Source organism: Ruditapes philippinarum, unplaced genomic scaffold, assembly GCF_026571515.1.
Source record: "Ruditapes philippinarum isolate M1 unplaced genomic scaffold, ASM2657151v2 ctg2935_1_1_1_1, whole genome shotgun sequence".
NCBI lineage: Eukaryota > Metazoa > Mollusca > Bivalvia > Venerida > Veneridae > Ruditapes > Ruditapes philippinarum.
The window spans coordinates 112088-135033 of NW_026862251.1; the positions used below are offsets into that span (position 1 = coordinate 112088).

Consider the following 22946-nt stretch of genomic DNA (forward strand, 5'->3'; position numbering starts at 1 on the left):
ATATCATTAGAGCAAAACAATTAAATGTCGATTACTGGAAAGATAACGTTATTGGTTTTATTGAATATCACATATAATATAATTTCCATTTGAAGGAAATTTGAAGAGATGAAAAATGACCGTTTTTTTTTTCGATATTTGGAAGCATTTAATTATTATCATTAGCGATATATGTTTACAAATTTTCTTAGTAGTATTTTAAATATACTGTGTACTGCATATTATGCTGAATTTTGTTTTTCCTATATCTCTTTTTCTTGCTTTCAAGATGTAATGATAATGTTCATCTTAACATGATAAGATAACTATGTATTTCATTTGTTACCAATGTACGCCATAAAATATATCCATGCTTTGAAACACCTTGCATAGTATTTTTTTCAAAAGTTAACATGATTGTACGTATATACTTGTGTAAAAACAAAATTATCAAAATAATGCATGAATTATCAAAATTCGTCAAAAACGTTGATTTACACTTTAAATATAAAAAGCAGTACATGTTATTATGTTTATAAAAATAATGCATTAATTGATATGTCTTACTTTATCAGTGATAAAACAAACTTGTGTTCTCTCTTGTTTCTTTGAAATATTTATTTATAGGTTATATATGTATATATATAAAATACCAGGTATTTATTCATTTAAATTATTTGAGAAAACGATTCAGAAAATGTATCTTTGCATGTTGACAAGGAAAATGACAAAAATAACAATAAGCAAATAACTTTTTAAAGACAAATGTAAAAAAATCAAATTCGTTTGTTCTGACCACAATATTGCAAGAAGTTTTGCCACTTTCACGTCTGTAATAATTTCGTCTATCTTCGACATTTTGCTATAGGTACATGTTTTACAAATACAAAATTCTGCAAATAAATAAATTAATCTTTATCCGAAACATCGAATTTTGTAATTAATACAACCATTTCAGTTGCAAGCATGACCGATAAGTAAATCCAAATGTTTCAACACTGACCACTATTTAATACTGTACATGTACATAATGACATGGTTATAAATCCGTTACGCTGTTAGATTCCTTTTTGCATCGACAAGACAGATACCTCTATTTAAATCATAAAAATCAGAAAGACAAAGTAATATTGTTGTTTTTTCACGTACTAACTTTACATGTTTTAAAGAAAAAAGTAAACACCATTTTTCTAAACTAAATGTTAATTGTTTCTTTATAAATGGACAATGTCATCTTTGCAACTATTCTATTCTTTTCTATTTCTATAAATGAAACATTTATTAATTTAACGTTATAATTCAAAAAGAAAAAAGGGTAATTTCAAAACAAACAAGGTCACGATTACCTTACAAAATGTTTACTGTAAAACGGAAAACGTGAAAAATTATATTGAAATTTTGAAAGAACAAAAAAACAACAAAAAGGACTGAACCCAAAAAATAAAACAAATTATACGTATAGCATTTAAAAAAACAAGGCTTACTGGCTCAGTTTGTTTTCGTCAACAATTGTTTTCATATCAAAAGATTACTTTTTCACCAGAAAACAATGACATGTGATTATTTGTTTTGGAACGTTAACATCAAACCTTTACGGGGAATGTGACACGGGAGACAGATACAGGTAAAGACATTTTTTCTCCTATCTTAAATTTTACAGGTCCGTTAATTTATTAACACCATTGATTTAAATGTGAGCATTGGTTTAGAATCAGGTCAATGTAATATACGAGAGAAAAAACATAAAGTGCGCTAAACATAGATAGATGTTTTAAATAGCGTTAATCTTTTAACGTACATGCGCTTGTTCATTTAATTTCCGTAAAATCCTTGGTAACGACACAAAATCAATTAAAACTAAGCACCAGATAAATAAATGCAATCGTATGTAAAGTATAAAACTAACGAGGAAAGACATTAAGCAAAAGATACTTGCATTTCTGTTGGAATCACTACATTAACGAAAATGCACTAAATTATCTGCCAAAATAATTATAACGCTCAGAATATAAAGTTTGATATAAATTGGTGAACCGTTTGTGAAAGTACTTTCAAAAATAGGCACATAAAATTGCATGTTCGAATAACAAAAGTGTTGTTCAGTTAGAAATATGATAGTTTTTTTTTAAATACAGGCGCACTTTTATTTGAGTAAAGATATTAGAAAGTTCCATCTACAAAGGTAACTGAAATCAATCTGACACAAGGTCAAAGAGTATACAAAGTTTATGCATGTACTCATTTAATGTCTCTTACTGTAATGAAATGGATTTTATATGTACTGAGACAATGTCATCATTGTTTATGTACTGTGACAATATAATAATTTTACTTGTATGTGCGTTTACTCTAAAAATTTATGACTCTGCTCTTTTCATTTCATTAATTTAACACGAAACCAATTATTAAATGCCCTGGAACCATTTATATAGATAATATAAATATCTCAGAAAGGTCCAATAAAAACAAACGGGATCAACGTGCAATACCATTAAATGTACTACAATGTATATACCTTTAGTTCTATTTTTAGATTCCGCGACATAAGAATGTAAAGTACATCAGACTTACTTCAATATTGCCAGAAGTCTCATCATTTTATCATCCACCATATCGATTCCAATATCCGACATTTTTTTCATTATTTTCTGTTTCATAAAGCTCTGCATTGTTTAATGTATCAACATTTCAGGTGCTTACTTACTGTTCACTATTGTTATATTTCTCAACTTGTCCCTCGTTAGCTCTTTATAGTTTAGTATCATTGATGTTTTCTATAACTAATTGGTGACTTGAGCTTAATGTTTACGTCACATGATCATGTAATCGGCAAAATAAGTAAAATAAATACGAACATTCTTGTTTCAATAAGGAGATAAAAATTATATGGATGATCTAACTGATTAAAAATGTTATACATTATACATTTCCGCGTACACTGCTAGCGTTACATAATGTTTCTCTATATGACTCCTGCATATCATGACATCCCGTATAAATATTCATTTTGTTATAATCTTTTGATTATTTCATAGTCTTTAACATAAAAAAGTTTCTTTGTAATACGCCTAAATGATATTAATAAGGTTAAAAAAATAGAAGTTGGATATGTATAAATAACTTATTAATATAATGAATGAAAGGAAATACTGAATGAAATTATGTGTATTTTAAGATTGTTGTGACCTTTAGGTTATTTTCTTTAACTGATTACGTGTTTAATCATTATACCAACATAAAGTATAATATCTGTAATAAAGATGTAAGATGTAATCATTCCCTGGGGCATATATACACACCTTTCAGGTCTGCTTGGAAATATTTGTAATATTACTGAAACATTTAAAACTAAGGTAATGCACATATGCCTTACTGGTGAAAATGGTCATCCTGTGCCACCAGTATAGAGCTAAGTCAGTTTGCACATTTGTGCAGTCAAGTTCTTTACTTGTGGCTGTTTTTTTATTTTTATATTGAAATCTCTTTAACACTTATCAGCTATTCCGTATGAATCCGTTACAAAAGGGTTACACTGATTTCTTTACAAACAGTAAAGTGTGTGGTGATGTCTTAATAAGAAAACGGCCAAAATCCGTGAACTGAATCCGGGTATTTAAGCATCCGGCAATTTTTACTTTGCAGACATTTTATCTTTGGATTATCTTTCACAAATACATATTCCGACGACTATCAATAATAAAAAAAAATCATTTTCGTGTGTTTCGATATCACTGGTTATTCTATCAATACAACTTCATTCTAATCGTTATTCTAAAAGTGTTTGTACTTTTGTAGAATTAATGTAGACACAAAAAATGTAATAAAAAGAGCTGCGACAACACAACACACAAAGCAGACTATTGTAAGTTTGATGATATCCTAAATATGAGGCAACCATGCATGTTTTAAACATTGCAATGTCAACAGTATTGAAAGGTCTTTCTGCCATATGACTTAAGTCAGGGAAACTGATAAACCATACGAATTTCTCTAAAATCAAGCAATGAGGAACTTTTATAACACTGTTTGTATCTCCTCTGGGAAATCACTATTCATATGAGTACACTGCGTTTTCTCCCTAATAATTACAACACGGGAAATAAATCAGTACAGTACGTCTTTTTCCTACTAAGTTAAGCTAATTTCAGATAGACATGTCTGTTGTTTTCCTTTTCAAAATCAAGTCTCTAATTAAAGTCTCAACAAATACCTTTGCTATTTACTCGCAAAACTATTGCAACATTGTATGCTCTACGGTTAAGTTACTTATTTTGTCTCTACATTTTCTTTCAATGTGTAGTTGGTTATAACAATACTCGTACGTCCAAACAGAGTTTAACTACTTGACTTTCAGATATATGTTCATTAAACTTACACGAAACGGAAACATATGACAACATTCCAATCAAGAAACTAGTAGAATCAATGTATCAATCATTAGAAGAAAGTTGTCCGTGAATAAAGTACGAAAGACCGGTGGGGACATTTCAACTTCATGAATTCCCGATTTCAGCTTCAGGAATTCTCGATTTCAACTTCAAGAATTCGCTATTTCAACTTCACGATATTCAAACGTGAATTCGTGAAGTTGAAATCGTGAATTCGTGAAGTTGAAATCGTGAATTCGTGAAGTTGAAATCATGAATTCACGAATTTGAATTCGTGAAGTTGAAATTGTCAATTCATGAAGTTGTAATCGTGTATTCGTGAAGTTGAAATCGTGAATTCAGGAAGTTGATATTGTTAATTCATAAAGTTGAAATCGTGAATTCATGAAGTTGAAATTGTGAATTCGTGAAGTTGCAGTCGTGAATTCATGAAGCTGAATCGTGAATTCGTGAATTCCGTATTTTGAAAACGAGAATGCACGAAGTTTAGATTGTAAATTCATGAGAATAAAATCGGGAATTCATGAAGTTGAAATGGCCCTACCGGTCTTTCGTAATAAAGAGTGTTCTTTCATACATACATACATACATACATACCTACCTACCTACCTACATACATACATTAAATCACAAAAATAATGTTGTTATAATTTATGTGACAGTCACATGAAGAAAATACTTCTCCCTTAAGAATGATGGTTTAAGACAAGCAATACTCATTATAATATCAAGTTTTTCATTCCCTTTTTTCTTTTTAGTGGAAACGCCATGTCAATAGAATAAAATGTTATGTATTATCTTATATAATTCACTTTGATACTTCTGTACATGTTTATATTGCAAACCTCCTTGATGAAGTTGTTGAGTATTACTAATACATCTACATCTACATCTACATGTTACTCCCGAACAATCAATTCTGACTATGACTTGGAGGCGCTTGTCAGGAAAACTGTGTTAAAAGAATAAGTGCATTCTAAAAGATAAAGATCACAGATAAAAAGGTGCAGGATAAAAAGAATCTTATGACTTAGATGTTTCTGCCAGGGGTGCCATATGGTGGAACAGTATTCTAGTTGTGGTCGGACATAAGTAACATAGCATACATTGTAGCATGTATTTGTATGACAAACATTTACGTACAATTCTATATAATGTAAGAGTCTCGAAAACAATAGACTTAAATGCACTTTGGAATGCTACGTGAAAAATAAAACTTTAAGGTCTGCCTGGAAGGAAATATTTGAGACAGTACTGAAACATTTTAAGCCCGGGCAATGCACATATGCCGTACTTGTGAAAATGGTCATCCTGTGCCACCAATATAGAGCTAAGTCAGTCTGCACATTTGTGTAGTCAAGCTGTTTACTGGTGGCTGTTTTTTATTATTTAGTCTGGTATTGAAATCTCTTAAACACTAATCAGCTATTCCGTATGAATCCATAACAAAAAAAGTGTTATAATGATTTCTTTAAGGTCAGTTAAGTATGTGATAATGTCTTCATAACTGGTCAAAGGGACACACAGGACATGACCATAATGATGATAATTTAAACATCCGGCAATTTTAGCCGTGCAGACATTTTATCTTAGAAATCATCCTTCACAAATATATGTTCCGACGAGTGCATCCCTTGCAGACATTCAAAATAAGTATTCCAACGACTCTTTAGAATGAGAATATCATTTCCATGTCTTTAGATGTTTCGTTATCACAGGTAATCCGAATTTTCTATCAAAATCGCTATTCTAAATTTACTTGTCTTTTGGGAAATTAAAGAAGAAACAAAAATACTGATGTCAAAAAGAGCTGTTATAACACTACAACCAGACAGTTATTGTACGTTCGATAATATCCTAAATATGAGGCAACCATACATTAAGCATTGCAAAGTCTACAGCTACAGTATTGAAAGGACTTTCTGCCATATGACTTTAGATAGAGAGATTGATGAAACCAAACGAATATCTCTATCTTTAAAATCAAGCAACAAGGAAATTATACAACACTGCTTTTATCTCCTCAAGGGAAATCACTACTTCTATGAAACACTGCATTGTCTCCCTAATAATTGCAACACGGGAAATATATCAGTAAAGCACTTTTTTTCCTTCTAAATAAGCTAATCTCAATAGACATGTTAAATGGTACATATCTCTTGGTAAAATAAAAAAAAATACTAGACAAGTATTTTCCTCTCCCTCATACTCATACCTCTAGCTCAATGAACACTTTTTCCATGTACATGTACACACAAAACAATTGCAACTTCGTATGCACATAAGCACACTCTAAGGTTAAGTTACTTATTTTATTTCTACATCATTTCAATATATTTCGGTTATAACAATACATAAAAACAGAGTTTAACTATTTAAGTCACAGATATATTTACATACATCTTCCACAAAACGGAAACATATGACAACGTCCCACTCAAGAAACTAATAGTATCAATGTATCAATCATTAACAGAAAGAAGTCCGTGAACAAAGAGTATTCATATGATTTGGAATAAATGAAGCAGCCTCTTAAGCATACATATAATCACAAAAAATAATGTTGGTGATAATTTATGTACGTATTTTGTATGAAAGTCATATTAAGAAATATTTCTTCTTTAATGATAATGGTTTTAGACCTTTCTTTCATTTTAGAGGAAACGCTATGCCAATGAAATAAATATTCTGTATTATCTTATATTATTCACCTCAATACTACTGTACATGTTTATATTGCAAACTATTATTTTTCCCCTCCTTGTTCGTCCTTGTCCAATGTGGTTGCGAGTACTACTAAAACATTGTAGCATGTTATCATATGACACAAATGTATGCATGATTCTTTATAACGTTAGAGGCTCGATAACAATAGACGTTTATGCAATTTGAAACTGCTTAGTGAAAAATGTTAACGATATAGAGTAAAAATAAGGAAACTATTTAAGTATTGGGTGATTCAAACATGAATTATCGTAAATATATGTCTTTATGTATACATTTTTGCACTTATTGTTACACTAGTGCAAGTGTATAACGCTGACAAGCAGGAAGTTTAAAATGACACACATGTCATTACCTATCTCTTATTTTATAAGTTTGTATATACTGCACGGTGGTGAAATTATCTGTGAATTTCCCTTTACATGTAAACAATAGATAAAGTATATGACATAATACTGCAAATAAGTCTCACTAAGGAAATATACGTCTATGTCTAAAGGTTATGGGTAAAGAACAAATTTATTTTAAATCATTAGATTATGTCTAAAAGAAAAAAAAGTCAAGTAAATGTGTAGCAAGGTGGCAACTGTTAAGTGCTTACCGCAATATTGCTAGAAGTTTTGCCATTTTAGCAGCATTGATGCTTTCCTCCATTACTAGTTTTTTGCCAACATATAATATCAATATTCCTTTAACTCATTCAGCTGCTTTTCATCCGACTATCTGCATATTATCAACACTTAAATCCACACTAATTAATCCAGGGTATATAACTAAATCAAAACATCATACAACTGACCACTGGTCAATAAATTCTTGAAAGATGATACTACAATGTCTCTGGTCGGTTCCATATAGCATATTGCAGAATAATTCCATTCATTTTGAAAACAACGATAATTTAAATACATGTATAACTCTTGCTGTGTTCACCTTATTCATATTCAAAGCCACTCATTCATATTTAATTTTATTAACCTAGATAAACCTTAAGTGATACATTTTATACTGCCTTCAACCTGATGTAAAACATCAAAGTAGTTTACAACATGTATTACATTATGTTAAATTAGATGAAATCAGCTCTTAGTAAAACATTACAGTCAATCATCTATAGCGTATTTATATCAAAATCATTTTTTCTTCATCCGTATCAATTATAATGGATATCCTATAAATATCATTGGGCGTTAAATATAATCATTGCATATCTGTTGATTTAATCAATTCAATTTTGATATATTGTCTGTCTGTTTTCTTGCATAAAATGTATCATTTGTCAAGAGGGACTATTCCAATAATATTTCAACTATATTTAAATGAATTCCTGAAGTCATGCGGGAATCGTTTTTCAAATTTCATTAATAAGCAATTGTTCTTATCAATTGTGCTTGAAATTCATAATTTTTATAAACAAATCATTATATTCAATAAGCAGTTTATTGGATCAATAAGCCATGATACTTTTACATGAGCAATTCCTTCTTTTTATTGTTATGTCAAATTTTATATGTTAATAGGAAGTGTCTTTGGGTTCTAAAAAAAGCAATTTATAAATCAATTTATATACATCAATTTATGAAAATGATCCCTAACGTACAGAAGTCAAGTTTTACTTAGTTTGTTAACATTAGACAATTTATATATTCTTTCGATAATGATTCTTCTGGAATGAAACAATTTATTTTATGCAACTGCCAAATTTCTTCAACATAGACCGCTTGTATTATTAGACAATATATCTTTGTATCAAATGAACAATGTGACAATGCTAAGGGCAGTAAGAGAAAAGGTTTTATGAAGTGGATTTAAAGAAGACAGATACTTATGTATACAGTTATACAAATTTCAACGCTGAAATAAATCATATGTTACAGTAAATGTCTTACATAATTGTAGAATTTTGTATACAATTGTAAGTTAGCTGTAAATCAAACAAATCTTCTAATTTTGTCCGCCTACCAGTTTATAGTTAATGTTCATGATAGTTAAGGGTTAAAAACGCAACGCCTGTAGGACCTTCCATTGAGAAAAAGGTTTCCGCTACACGTATTCATCCGCTTATAAGAACGATGGCATCCCATGTAATTATTGTTAATATACTAGGATATGGTAGTTGTGGATATACTCGTACATCCAGCTCAATGCTCATCTCATATTTTTGTTAACATGACTGAGGTCAGAGGAGCCTTCAGATTAAACTGTCCTTTTTCGGTATTTTTTATCATTATAATTTTTACTAACTTAATTATTAATGAACAGATTGTTCCTATTAACAAGCAACATTGTATGAAGGATACCTTCCCCACAACTGCGATGTTTTATTAAAAACTTGTTTATGCTTTTATGTATTAATTTGAATTAACTGTCCCCTGTCAGAAGTATTGCAAAATCAGCATCAATTGGAAAATAAGTTGTGGTCTAGGGATCAGACCAGTAAGCCACTTCAAACTCACCAGAGCACAGTTCAGCCCTCGTATCGTTCCTGGGCTGGCTATTCAGCAGTTTACCAGCACTAGATGCTTTCACTTTCGCAAGGAACTGATATCATTTCTGTACATGTCAGTCAGAGCGAATGACAATTTCATGTTCAACCACAATAAAGGTTACCTGAAACTCCTAATTTACAATCTAACGACCTATCAATTGAATCACGCATTAGAAATTTGCTCCAGTCAACCCACTTCTATTTATAGAAGAGATTGGCCTCCACTTCTATTTATAGCAAAGATTGCCCTTTAACTTTCAACCATTATGTACTAAGAAAATATTTAAGTGCCATAACAACAGTTTGAAGTTCATTATATACAACGCTTTTATGGGGGAAAACAACGCCCTATACGTTTAACATACACAATCGTGTTCAATAAAATAAACCTTTGTCCGTCGTTTGACATTTGTTCAAAAGATCATGCAACATAAAATTTCATGTTATTCATGTCAGATTTAGAATGAGTAATAAAACTTTTCAGTGACTCACAAGAAATAATTATAACATACCAACATATCATTCCTCTTTAACAAACATTAAACAATAACCATGACCTTCGAACTTGTTGTCTTTGCCAGCAACATTTCCTTAATGATATATATACTAGAAAGGTGCAAAAATGCCTCCAACTACATTTAAATAAGATTGATCTAAGCATAACGAACTTTAAAAATTGATTTATCATAATTGTGAGACATACATTTCATAATATTACCGAAATATACTTTATATTTCTGTGGGTGTCAAGTTATACATTTTTATTCATTATGCAAATGTTCGTACTCATCTGAAGTCATGCAGTAGAATTTTTTTTCAGCATAAATTGTGGTGCAACCGATTGGTTGCAAAGAACTTATTTTCCAGTCGCTCTAAAAAACTCAACTTAAAAAGAAACATGCATGAAAAGAAACATGCATGAAGTATTAACAACATTTAAAATAGAATATGACTTATGTCGCTTTCTCAGTACATAACACTACTTTACAAAAGCATTTAAACTATTTCTTTTCAATGACCTTTAGTTTTCTCGAGTTTTACTGTAAGAACTTAGAAATGTCAAAAGCGTATTTCAATTTTAAGATATTGCCACTGATGATATATACAGTTATATACTAAAACGTTTGTCATAACAAGAAACCTACAGCACATACATTTATTATACGTTGTACTAAAATGTTTAGGTCTCCATTTTAAGAAAAAGTTGTTACGTTCCAAAACAAGAAATTAAAGTTTAACTATAACACCATTCTTCTTCCACAAGTTCACTATAATTTCTCATTTCTAATGTGCGGCTTAATTTTTAGATTCAACATCACTGTATCTTCATATTATTATATATATATATATTTCTTTGTCTTTAAAAATGCCTATTCTTACTCTTATCATTAGGAAAGTATTGACACCTGAAAGTAGACTTCTCTACAGGGACAAGCATATTCAATTCTACAAGTATTTAATTCAAATATTCAAACAAGCTCATGTTTGCAGCTTCTAACATACCTTTTTTAGCATTAATTTTGATGTTTTGAAAGGTATGGTTACCTACTTGTTGAAGAACGCCTACAATACTAGGAAAGTTCTAATACAAAGCAGGGTCTTACAAATTTTCAAATTGGAAAGACGTTTTGCAAAGACAGTATTTCATTATGCTGGTGAATATTTAAAATGCAATCTGTTAAGAGTTCAAAACTGTGTCAGTGTTCCCAGTTATTTAACATGAAACATAGTACTGTTACGCATGTTGTTACAATCCGCTGGAGAATCATTATGTTCGGTCATACCTTATTCAGCCAGAATGTTTCTTAGACAGAAAAGACATTTAAATAGGAAAATCAAGAAATCTATTCCCACCTAAAATGTTTTGCACATTTGTTTTCTTTTGACACACTAGCCAAAATGTTTTGGAATATTTGCTCATATATATGTCAGTAATATTGAAAAAATGGCTATATTACAGAAATAGTAAATATAGAATAATAGAAATAGCTTGGAAATAGCATTTAATAGCAAATTAAGAGTGTCTAGAGTGTGTTTGCAAAATAAAATACTTTTATATCAAATGTGAAATGGAAACTTATTATCCAAAAAAAATGGAATGAGAAAGCTAAAATCAGTCGTGAAAAGTTACTTTCATAAAATGTTAAAGATATTCTAACATATATAAAGACAAACAAACAAATAAACAAACTTGAACCTCACTTGCAATACACATTCTTAATGTTTCATTTCTGTTATGTCATAATTCCAATATTAAAACAGATATCACGTCATACTGTTAAATGTATAATTATAATTAAATTACATTCAGCAATCTCATATAACAGGAAAATCTGCAAATGTCTTAATAATTGATATAATTGGTTATCTGAATAGAAACGAACAAATCAAAAATATTTGTTGAAATGTCGTTACAACAGTAAGTGAGAAGTCTTTAAAGTGACAAAGGGAGACAAACCTTACTTACATCTACAGTAAAATGTTAAAAGTAACTGGAAATTACTTTTGGCAAAAAAAAAAAAAATGATTAAGGACCATAATGAAAATACTTAAACTGGAAAAAGACAAAACATTCTTTTAGAACTCTTTTTTTAAATATTTAAATGATGGGCCCAGATTGATAAACATTGAGTTTAAGAGTCATTTTAAGTTTAATCGCAAATGATTGTGGGTAGAGGACGCATATAATGATTTCTTACAAAGAAAATTATCGCGACTGTAAAAAAAGAAGAAAAAAAGAAACAAGTGTTGAGAATCGAATCTTGTATTAAGATTAAGTATGGCTTAACTTTATAACGTTTGGACAATGTACTTGGCAAAATACCAATAAAGGTCCTTATGCAGGTAGGTTTTTGTTATTATCATTTAAAATGCACTTTTATCAGCTGCTGCAAACTTTTTATATTCTCTTTATTTCCAGAATATTTTCACATCTGATCCAACTCCTGACAATTTAATTTTAAACCAGTTGAGAAATTATTTTAAAAATAAGAAAGACTTCCGGCGCAGTCGATAACATTCTTGGAAAATGCTTTCTTTGTATATAGTTATTTAATATGCAGAATATTATTTTTTTATTATTTAAATTCGTCGAAGCTTTAGCCTTTGGGGTCCTTCGGCCGTATTATTTATACAAACCAAAATGCCACTTAAGTAGGTCGAAAGACCGAAAGCTACGGCGAATATGAAGAAGGGGTTTTTAATTATAGACGAGTGTAAAAGTTACAGAAATGAAGAAAATAAAAATGTAAATAATAATAAAAATGATTACTAACCTGAGAAGAAACAATAATCTTGCCAACTCTGCATCTTGTTCAATATCATTAGTATCAGACATAGCTCCAAGAGGGTCAGCGGCCCTGTCGATCTTAGCTTTTAGTAATAAAAGTTCAATCGACAAGTTAGCGTTTATATCCTTCTCCTTCTATATGTGCAGTTATGATATTTTTCTCCTCAGTCTGACAGTTCCTCTCTTTTAAAACAGTCTGGAAATAAAAGAAAGATATTAACAAGATAAAAATGACTGTAGATGCCTGTGTACCATAAACCTTTAATAATTCCATTACAATGTTATGTTGTTTGACCGAAGCAACAAGTTATAATAAAAAAGCTGTCTATTTTTAACTGTTTCTTCGGGTATTATGTTACATTTTTCATTGTCTTTTGATGTTCTCTTTTAAATCGAGAGTTTAAAATGTATATGTAACATCTTACTAAAACATCGTCGGATATCAACGGTTGATTAACTTGTTATGTTAATGATTCGGCCGAGGGTATATGGCGATGCAATTTCAATAACAACAATCCAGTAATACATAAAGACCTATTTAGAAAAATGCTATAATCATTTATAAATCAATCTAATTGAAAATAATTCAAATTTACTTTGTACTGATATTTTGGTAATGTCCTTTCTAATATCAAATTAATCACCATATCTCGTTATCATTACCGTAGCTAATCCTTCTTTCAGGATATGTGTTACCAACATACCTTTTTATAACGTTATCAATGAATGTAGTGTTACAAGCCTAGCAGTATAGTGGTCTGCTTAATGTATAAACGCTTATTTTGTTTGCAGTTCATATAAAATGCAATTAACCGATAATATAATATAGTGAAGTGTTCTGTGCTAAACTTGAAGTACGTGAATCAACCGGCAGGGAGTTTTACAAAATCAATTAATGTCTTCAATTATTCCCCCTATCTTGAAAGTGAAGTATCACTCAAAGTAAAAAAATAAGCAAATGAGAAATTTGAAAAATGTATATTATTTAACTCTCAATAGGAGATAGCAAGTAGATACAGGTAGATTTAAATATATCACACTTTTTACAGTATGCCATTTATATTATTAGGATCTCTCTGGGAAAATAACTGTAGATCATTTAAAATATGTTTTCCAGCCTAATTTATTATATTAGGTTTTGCCAAGATCGTTTGGTTTTGGCTATAATTTTATCAAGCTGCCCTGTGTGCAACTGAGCATTGTCTTATCAAAACGAAATGCATTACAGTGGTATTTAGGAGCATGAAAATAATAAATTGTTTCTTTAATAGAAAGAGAAATCTCAAAAAGTTAAAATTTGATTTTATATGCCTGTGACAGTACATTTGTTTTTCTTTTATTTGTTTCTCTCTCTTGTCTTTTATTTTTGCTAAATCTTTTTCTAATTTTTGTTTCCTTTTCTTTATCTTTTATTTATCTTTTTTTAAAAGCTTTATTTGTTTGATACTTTTATTACTGATTTAAAGATGACAATTATAAAATATCTTTCATTTTCAGTATAATAGGAAAATCGTAGCCATCATATTTTTAAAAATATCTAGGAACTGGAAAGAGTAATTGTTGTTAACGTGAATAATAAGACAATCTCTACAGCATCATACGTCATTGTGGATAAAAAAACAACAACAAAAAACACACACACAAACAACCCACTTTACAAAACATGTTCATGTCAATCATAAACTTGAAAAAACAAAATATTCTATGAAATGTTTTCTTATCAATCACAAACGTTCGTTCAATTTGGCTACAGTCATGCATTTTTATTCTTGCTGCATCTGCACATTTGAAGCTTTTCCTACTTTTCCTTTTAAAATATTCCTTGTACTAAAACAACTAAACTGAAATATTTATATTTATGATGTACTAGGATATAGTAAAATCATTATCATTTTGCTGCCCACAGAAATGCAGTTGATAAAAAAATCTCATTCCAGCTATTCAAATGTCAGACTACTACAAAAGCATTTTAAATGACTGTAATTACATAATTTGATATTATAAACAGGTTGTCATATATCTACTTATTTGCATTTGACAGCAGTTTCATAGGAAGGAAGGCAAAGCTGCGCTACAAAAAATGTGACCTTTGCACATTCAAATATATAATAGACGACAATGAGTTTGTCAGAAATGGATTTCAAAGTTCAAAGAAGTACAATGTAAATAATTTCACTGCACTATTCTATCAAAGAGAGGGAATAGGGAATGTGCTTTTTATTGCTTTACAGCATACCTTATTATTACCGTTATTATAATATATAGAATTAAATATTTCAAATTCTGCTTAAGGATACGGAACTACATTTTCGCACAGTTTCGTTTGCTAAAGCAGTTTTTTAGATATCAAATACATTTGATTAATAACAGTAATTATAATGAACAGCAGACGATGATTTCTGATTTAGGAAACGCTATCTCTCTGTTGTGGGGAAAATTTGCGCATATCTTTTCAAGATTCAAATCTATTTGTGAATGGCGTATTTTGTTTTTGTTTTACTAATTTAAAAAATCCTTACCTTTAATAAAAGGTTAGAAATGAGTTTCAGTAATACATGTATAACGTTTATTTCACTTATGGTTCAATATGAAATTGACTCGTTTGGTAATACATCGTTGAGTACAATGCCGAATTTTATTAGACTCATACAGAGTTGCAAACACCGTATTAGGTTATGATAGCCGTTCATCTAATATAGATTTTGCAGTTGTTTATGAGTTCAGTAGAATCAGTGATGTAAACCACCATGTTTTTTACATTTTTGAAAGAACTTTATTATTGCTAATAAAATAGTTTGGTACGAATTTTCTATTCTTCAAATTCAAGAAAGTCTAAAAGAAATAGCAATAGTTTTTGATTATTTGATATGTATGGTGGCATATTTCTGCCACCAGATAACCTGATAATTAACTAGTTAATTAAGAGTTTAACTAGTTACGTAACTAGTTAACCTCTTAATTTTAAGATGATAATATAATAAAAGGATGGCAGTTGCAGGCACTAACATGCATTTATTTCCCGTTATGATCTTTTCTTTATTGAAAAAATTACCTAGTTACGTAACTAGTTAATCTGATAATTAACTAGTTTGTTATCAGGTTATTTGGTGGCAGAAATATGCCACCATAGATATGGTTTGTTTTGGACCAGCAAAATGATAAGTAAGTAGGCTAAATTGATAAGATTTGATAAAACAATGATTTATATTGGGTGATCGCATGAAGCAAAAGTTAATTGGTTATAATTTATTTGGTATAAAGTAAAAACTCTCTGAAACGGCATCAAAATGACAAAAATCGCACTAATTGTAGGCTTATAGTAACATTGTCAAGAATAGTTTTATAAAACGTCTATGTCAAATGACAACAAATGTCAGATTTTTGTTGCATGGCTAAATTTAACAAATGTTATCTTATACCTATTCTAATATGATTTACAACTCTATATTTATATATTATAGATCTATAGATAGACGCTAATCATAGAACGCTTCGTCTGTTATATTACATGCGTGTAATAAAAAGAGATATGCAATTCTTAGTCTATATATATATTTAATAGAAAACATTGCAATTAAAGGAGATAGATATATTTTTAGTTCATTACCATTCGATGCATGTTTCAATGGTTTATTGCTTAACATTTGTAATACTATGTTTGTTCTGGACATTATAGTCTGGTGGAAGAAGAATAAAGTGGTTTCCTACATTTGTCATCATATAGAGTTTTACAAGTTCTGAAATAGTGATACTTTTAGACCATGGAAATTTTGTTTTTGCTTTTGGTTTTGCTTATACATGTATATCATCACATTTTCAAGTAGATTGGATTTTGTAAAAAGTGATACTTTAAAGCGATGGAAATTCGTATTTATGTATGAATTATCAAAATTTATCACAAACAGTCATAAACAATCGTATCGCGATAATACAATTGATAAATGAAATAACTAGCACATCCTGAAATTAGCGTAGATTGCATAGCACACTCGTATATCCTTCATATTTTTAGAAATCGTATAAGCGTTTAAGATGTTGTTAATATCATATATATTGAATATAATATCATCGTTTATTAAATGTACAGTTGCAGGTATAAATTCAGTTTTTGAATACTTGTGAGGAAATGGATTTCGCATGGACATGAAATAAAAATTTTGACATTTGATTAAAAAAAGAGTCTTTAGTTATGAACATGTGAATAAAACTTTTGTACTTTATTATCTTACATAACAAATTTAACATGAACATTATCTTTTTGTAAGACAGCGTCTGCACATTGTATTCCAATACACGTTTTGTATTAAATCTTATCTAAACGTTTTGACAGTATTTATTCTGCAAACCAGACAGCCCTACTCAAGTGTTCCATTGGGAACGCCAAATCTTGAAGAACTTAATTTCGCTCCGTTAATAAAAGATAAAGTTGAAATAAGATATGTCTTGAGCTACCTAATCAAATTTCCATCTCAACGTTAGAACGAAGGGGATAATTTGGATGCAAACTTATCGTCTGGTTTATGACATGTAATACTTATAAATGACATCTACATTTAAAGGTTAATTTAATACTTTTATTTAAAGTAATGCCAAATAACATAATATTATTACTTAAGAATCCTATTAGTTTTGTATATAAAGATATGAAGATGATTAATACTGTTAACAAGTTAGACTGAATAGAAATAATTCACACAAGATATTGATGGCAAACAGAAGTGTAACATTTAATATCTAAAAAAATATATCAGGAAACTAAATTCTATTTTACTTACGAAAACAATTATACCCAAAAGTTATAAACAATATTTAAATCCATCACAAAAAAGTGAACATCTTTGCATCACATCATTCCAATAATAAACATACACAGTATAAAAGAACACTATATTCAAAGTAAGTCCCTGAAGTTAGATTTCTTTCTGTGATACCCAATTATTCCATTATTTGTAAGTGAGAATGGTGAGAAAACAGGAAGGAAATAATTGAGCATCATGGCTTTGCCCCGCAGTTATAATTATCTTAATGCCTTCCGGTGTTTATATAATGCGCCGTATTCATACCAAGATGTTCGGATAAGATGTCTTTGAGGTTTTTGCTGTTATCTTTGCAGATTCTATGTCTGAATATAATAGAGGACTGTAAAGATTTGTAATCAGTCTGGTATCAATAGAATTTTTTGCCCCCATCAAATGACAAGATTTGCGTTTAAACCAATTATTATTAGCATCGTTGCCATAAAAATGTTTTGGAAGTAATGTGTTTTGATATACTTAAATGGCACCGAACTCTATTGTAATGTGCATGCGTTGATTTTATTTGTAGTTCTTTGGTATATTCAATTGGAAAGGGAAATCGCCTTTCTAACTTTCAAATTCTATCAAACATAGTTGTAATAGGACACTGATTCTGATGAAATTTTCAAAGCAACATCAATAACTTAAATCTTGTCTGCAGTTCCATCAATTTCAATCAAATAAGGACAATAACTTCTAAAATTCTACGCAAAGCCAAAAATACAATTCATCAGATTAAAGTATCTGCTTTAGTCTTTTATTGTTTCCTTAGTTATCCAAGGTAAATGTTTTCTTCCTCATTAATTATGTTGATATATGATATTCTATTAATCTAAAAGTTTAAACTTTTCACCTTTGGTTGTCTCATTCTTGTCTCGTTGTCACAAGCATGATCATTTTTGTAGAACACTAAAAGGTAATGCTGTCTGTCAAATATCTATGCTATGTGCATTGCTGTTTCACAAATTTAAAGATAAATTATAAAAACTTTCCAATATAATTTTTTATAAATATTTGGCCCTACGGCTGGTCCACATGCTTTAAGATGCGTTTGATGAGGACTACGAAACAATGCTACATTACAAATATTTGTGCTATGGACATTGGAACTTAGAAGGAGCATAACTTAGAAAAGTTTTCTCTGAACTCTCGACAATGAAATTTTACACAAGAAGACTTTAATGTGTTTTTCCTCCTACAAAGCTATGCTTACAGTTACCTGCTATAAGTTTTGACCCATTTGGAAAAGACTTCATAACTTTTAAAGAAGACTAGTAAAGTAATGCAACAACCCAAATGAAAATCTGGAATTTTTAACTGTTGAGGAAAAGAGTTATAAAGTAACCTTTTGCCCATTTTCGCTCATTTGACATACTTACGCATTAGAATATGAATAGCGGAGGACGACTCTCAAAAAATGCGATGTACGAAAGACATCATGCGATCCCAAAAGTTCACCTATGAGCAACTGTGCTCAAGTCAGCAAAAATGAGACAGAACATAAAATGACATAACATAGATGTATCACACTGAGGAACATTGCAAATTGATAAAACGAAAGAAGGTTATTTGGTTTTATCTGATTTTAACATTGACTTGTATTTTGAAAAGAACCAAATACAAGTGAAAATATACACTCATTCACTCTTGTTATAGTCATCTATGTTTTTAGAATTGTGTCATTACAACCTAAACTGGCAACAAAAACACATAATATGATGACAGGTGAGTTTTAAATTGTATTTCAAAATAATTGTTGTTTATTTGACATAATATACGTAAACGATTCCGGGTATATCAACTTTTCTTCCAAATCTAGTAACTCTTGTGAATATCAAACAGTAAGCGATCGCTGGCAAAATAAATAAGAAAGGATGCATAAACTTTTCAAAAAAAAAAAGAAAAGAAAATTGCTTGTATAAGTAATTGCATCATTTCGACTGAACTGAAACATGCTATCGATGGTAAGATTTGGTAAACGGATAAATAAAAGCAATACCTTATATCTTTATCACAGCTAGTTTCATCAAAGGGGCGTATGTCACTATGTCACAATTTATCAGTCACAGTTTGTCTATGAAATATCTTTCATTTGTAAAGAAAAGTTAAACTGCTTGCAAAGTTGAGATCTTTGAAACTTCGTTTTGCTTCAAAATAAATTATACAAATCCAGAGTTAATCAAATAATAATACCTCGAAATCACTGCAAAGTTTATTTTGACTGACCAGCAAACATTTAAGAACAAATGTCATATAATTTTAATTTCCAATCAAAATTTATCCTTAGATAAACATACTTGGAACACGTTGTAAGGCAATCTCACAAGAGTGAATATAAACACAACAATTGGCAAGATACTGACTAGTGTGCTGGAATCTTACATTGTCTTCAAATATATAAATCGTGTACAATTTAAAGCAGTATGCCTCAAAATTCATGCTATTTTTTAAAGTTAATTGTAGTTAAGTGAATAAAGAAAATGATTTTAACATTACAATCTGCACTTATAATCCACGTAAATTACCAGAAATATCGTAATAAATACTGCCATATCAGATCTTAATACCAAATAACATGTAAATTATTAATTGAATCTTGAATCGTTTTACTTTCTAAAAATCTCAGCTCATTATACTCAATTTTGATTTTCTTGAAATATTTTGGCTTATCTGCAGGTATGCAGCTTTAATGCTTTTAAACAAAAATATAAATGAACACTTCAGTAGATAATTCGTTCAATATTACTCCTTGTTCAATATAAAACAGAAAAGTCAATTACATTAAATCACACAGAGGCTCAACAGTGTGCCACATATATCTTTCGGGCTTCCAGGAAAAACATAATTATTTTCTGAAAGTTCAGTATTGAAACAAAGATAATGCTTCCCTACCTCTGAAAATAGCCACATATAATTAAGCAATCTATTAATGCCAGAATAATTAACCATACGTTTCCGAAGATCAATTAAACTTGAAGGAAACGCTTTTACACCTTTTAGACAAAGCGATCTATTTTTAGAATTCACTATTTGCGTAAATTGTTCGTTATTCATAAAAGTAATAAAACCATAGATATATCCTACAGTGGAAATCAGAAAGAAAACTGCTACAATTGCAGTTTAGCATAACGTAATTATTATAAGGAATAATGTCAAAGTGAAAAATGACAATCTACCTACACTTTTGACACAGAATGTTTCATTACGAAGTGTCTACTTGTGATTTAACGCTGCATTAGTAGCATGTGCGATATTGTTTCCTGTATCATTAGTCATAATTTTGTTTAATATCTTTATTGTATGAGATGCTTTTGAAACATCCATTCCAACCACAAGTGTCGTAAATATAAACTCAAACACCTTAAGTACATAAAATTGTAACCATTCATGTATATCATGGCAATGGATGCTTTCTTGAGAAACATCGACTCCCACCAAATCTTCCATAAACAAACGCGCAAACACCTTTTGTACACAAAATTGGCAGCATTCATTTCTGTATCATAAAATTTACAGTGATTACATAATACAGACACATTTTATTTCTAGAGAAATGAGATACATATTCCAGATGTTTTTATTTACCGATACAATTGTAAATATTTGTAAGGGTGCAGATATCGGCAGATCTGGTCAATTTCATAATATTTATAAGTCCATACAGATGAATTACAACTATAACGCCTGAAATAAGGGTCATTCTTGTTGACAATGTTCAGTGCCATTTGATGTAAAACAATGCATATGCAAATTCTATATCACATATAGCCACTTGCATTGTCTGAACAATCTATCGTACCATTTCACATTTTTGCAAAGATCGAAATATTTTTGTCAAAGTTACGCCATGTGTTAGTATTATACCTCCTTGTCTTGCAACTTCAACTGATTTCAATGGCAAATAAAAATGCTTGCGACTTCTTATTATAAAATAAGAATACATCTTTTGAGTGTTAGCATAGCCATTTTCTTTTATATTCCCCAAACAACACAGCATTTTTTTGTGAGTTTACTGGTAGAGAGACACAATAAATAAATTCAATTTAGCTTAAGTGAACAACCGTTTTGACGATAAATGCGTCTGCTTATCTTATTTTCTTACTTTTAATTTTATCTTTATACATATTTTTGATTATGTACTATTTTAAAGGAAGTATAATGGAGATTGTCCAGTCTAAAAATTGCTTATGTGTTGAACTATTTATTACAAGACGGTTTGCAAATATTTCAAATCCAAAGGCATGCAAGGATATAACACAAGAAAACGTTAACTTACAATACTCTTAACAGTTTGGCGCAAGTTGTTACAAGATCATGTGTATTGTCTATCGGAACATTTAAGTTTATCCTAAATTAATTTTTGGGATCTTTATGGTTGTGTCAAAACACTTCACTACTTCTCATGAAATGTTTGTAAAGCATTTAACAACAAAGAAAATATTCTGATGGCTAGATAGCTTAAATTGGGAAGTAATCATGAGATGTATTTTTATTGAACTTTGCACAACACGTTTACGAGAAATAGTTTGTTTTTGTATTAATTGCAAATATGTATATTGTTTTTGTTACTCCGCCACAAAAAAAGTGTCAAAACGCAATGGTGACCACGATAAAATGTCGAAATTTTCACAGATACAATTATAGTTAATCAGTGGTCCTCTCTGATATTGGCAGCTAAATATCACCCTGACCGATGGTTACTTCAGAAGAGTTCAGCTTATTTCAATGTCATTGTTTTATTTATATTGCCATATGGATATTCGTTTTTATTTCTTTTACTTCTGTTTCTTATCATAAAAGGTCTAGTTTTTACTACTTCTTAAAACAACAGTTATTTTCATACACTAGGATATACAGTTGATTAATCTTCTTTGCAGTAAATGAATTACGACATGTTTAGTGTCAGGTCGTCTCTCTTGACCTGATCTTACACTCACTTTATTTATTAGATCTATTTCATTTCTAGTCATAGAAATATTGCGTAAATTATACTTTTGTCATATAAGTTAATGCATAATTATTTAATGTTTACATAAGCCAAAAACAAAAAACAAAACAGAGAAGCACGAAGGATAGTCGAATTTTTGATATAAAATAACTACTGGTTCCACTGATTGATTTTCGTAGCAGTCATTCACAACACTTATTATCTATTGTTTCTTTAGAAGCTTAATAAGAAAAGGAACGCAATAAGCAACTAAATTTACGTCCGTTCGCGAAACCAAAAGTAAGTAAATCATACATACACGTTTAAATAGATCACTAAAGGCTTTAAGTCCATA

The 22946-nt window shown here is 29.9% G+C and overlaps 1 protein-coding gene across 2 annotated transcripts in view; it reads right to left on the bottom strand.

Annotated features, from left to right (window-relative positions):
- The window catches only part of LOC132718429 (growth hormone secretagogue receptor type 1-like), a 57175-nt gene extending 44119 nt beyond the window's left edge, over positions 1-13056 (bottom strand). The window contains exon 1 of one of the 2 annotated variants that reach the window (XM_060702125.1): positions 12855-13056. In XM_060702125.1, coding sequence (XP_060558108.1) covers positions 12855-12916 — 62 coding nt within the window. In that variant the 5' untranslated portion in view covers positions 12917-13056. Of the gene's footprint in view, positions 1-7692; positions 8122-12854 lie in introns of those variants that run through there. The other variant, XM_060702127.1, reaches the window with a different exon arrangement.
- Positions 13057-22946: the final 9890 nt, after the last annotated feature.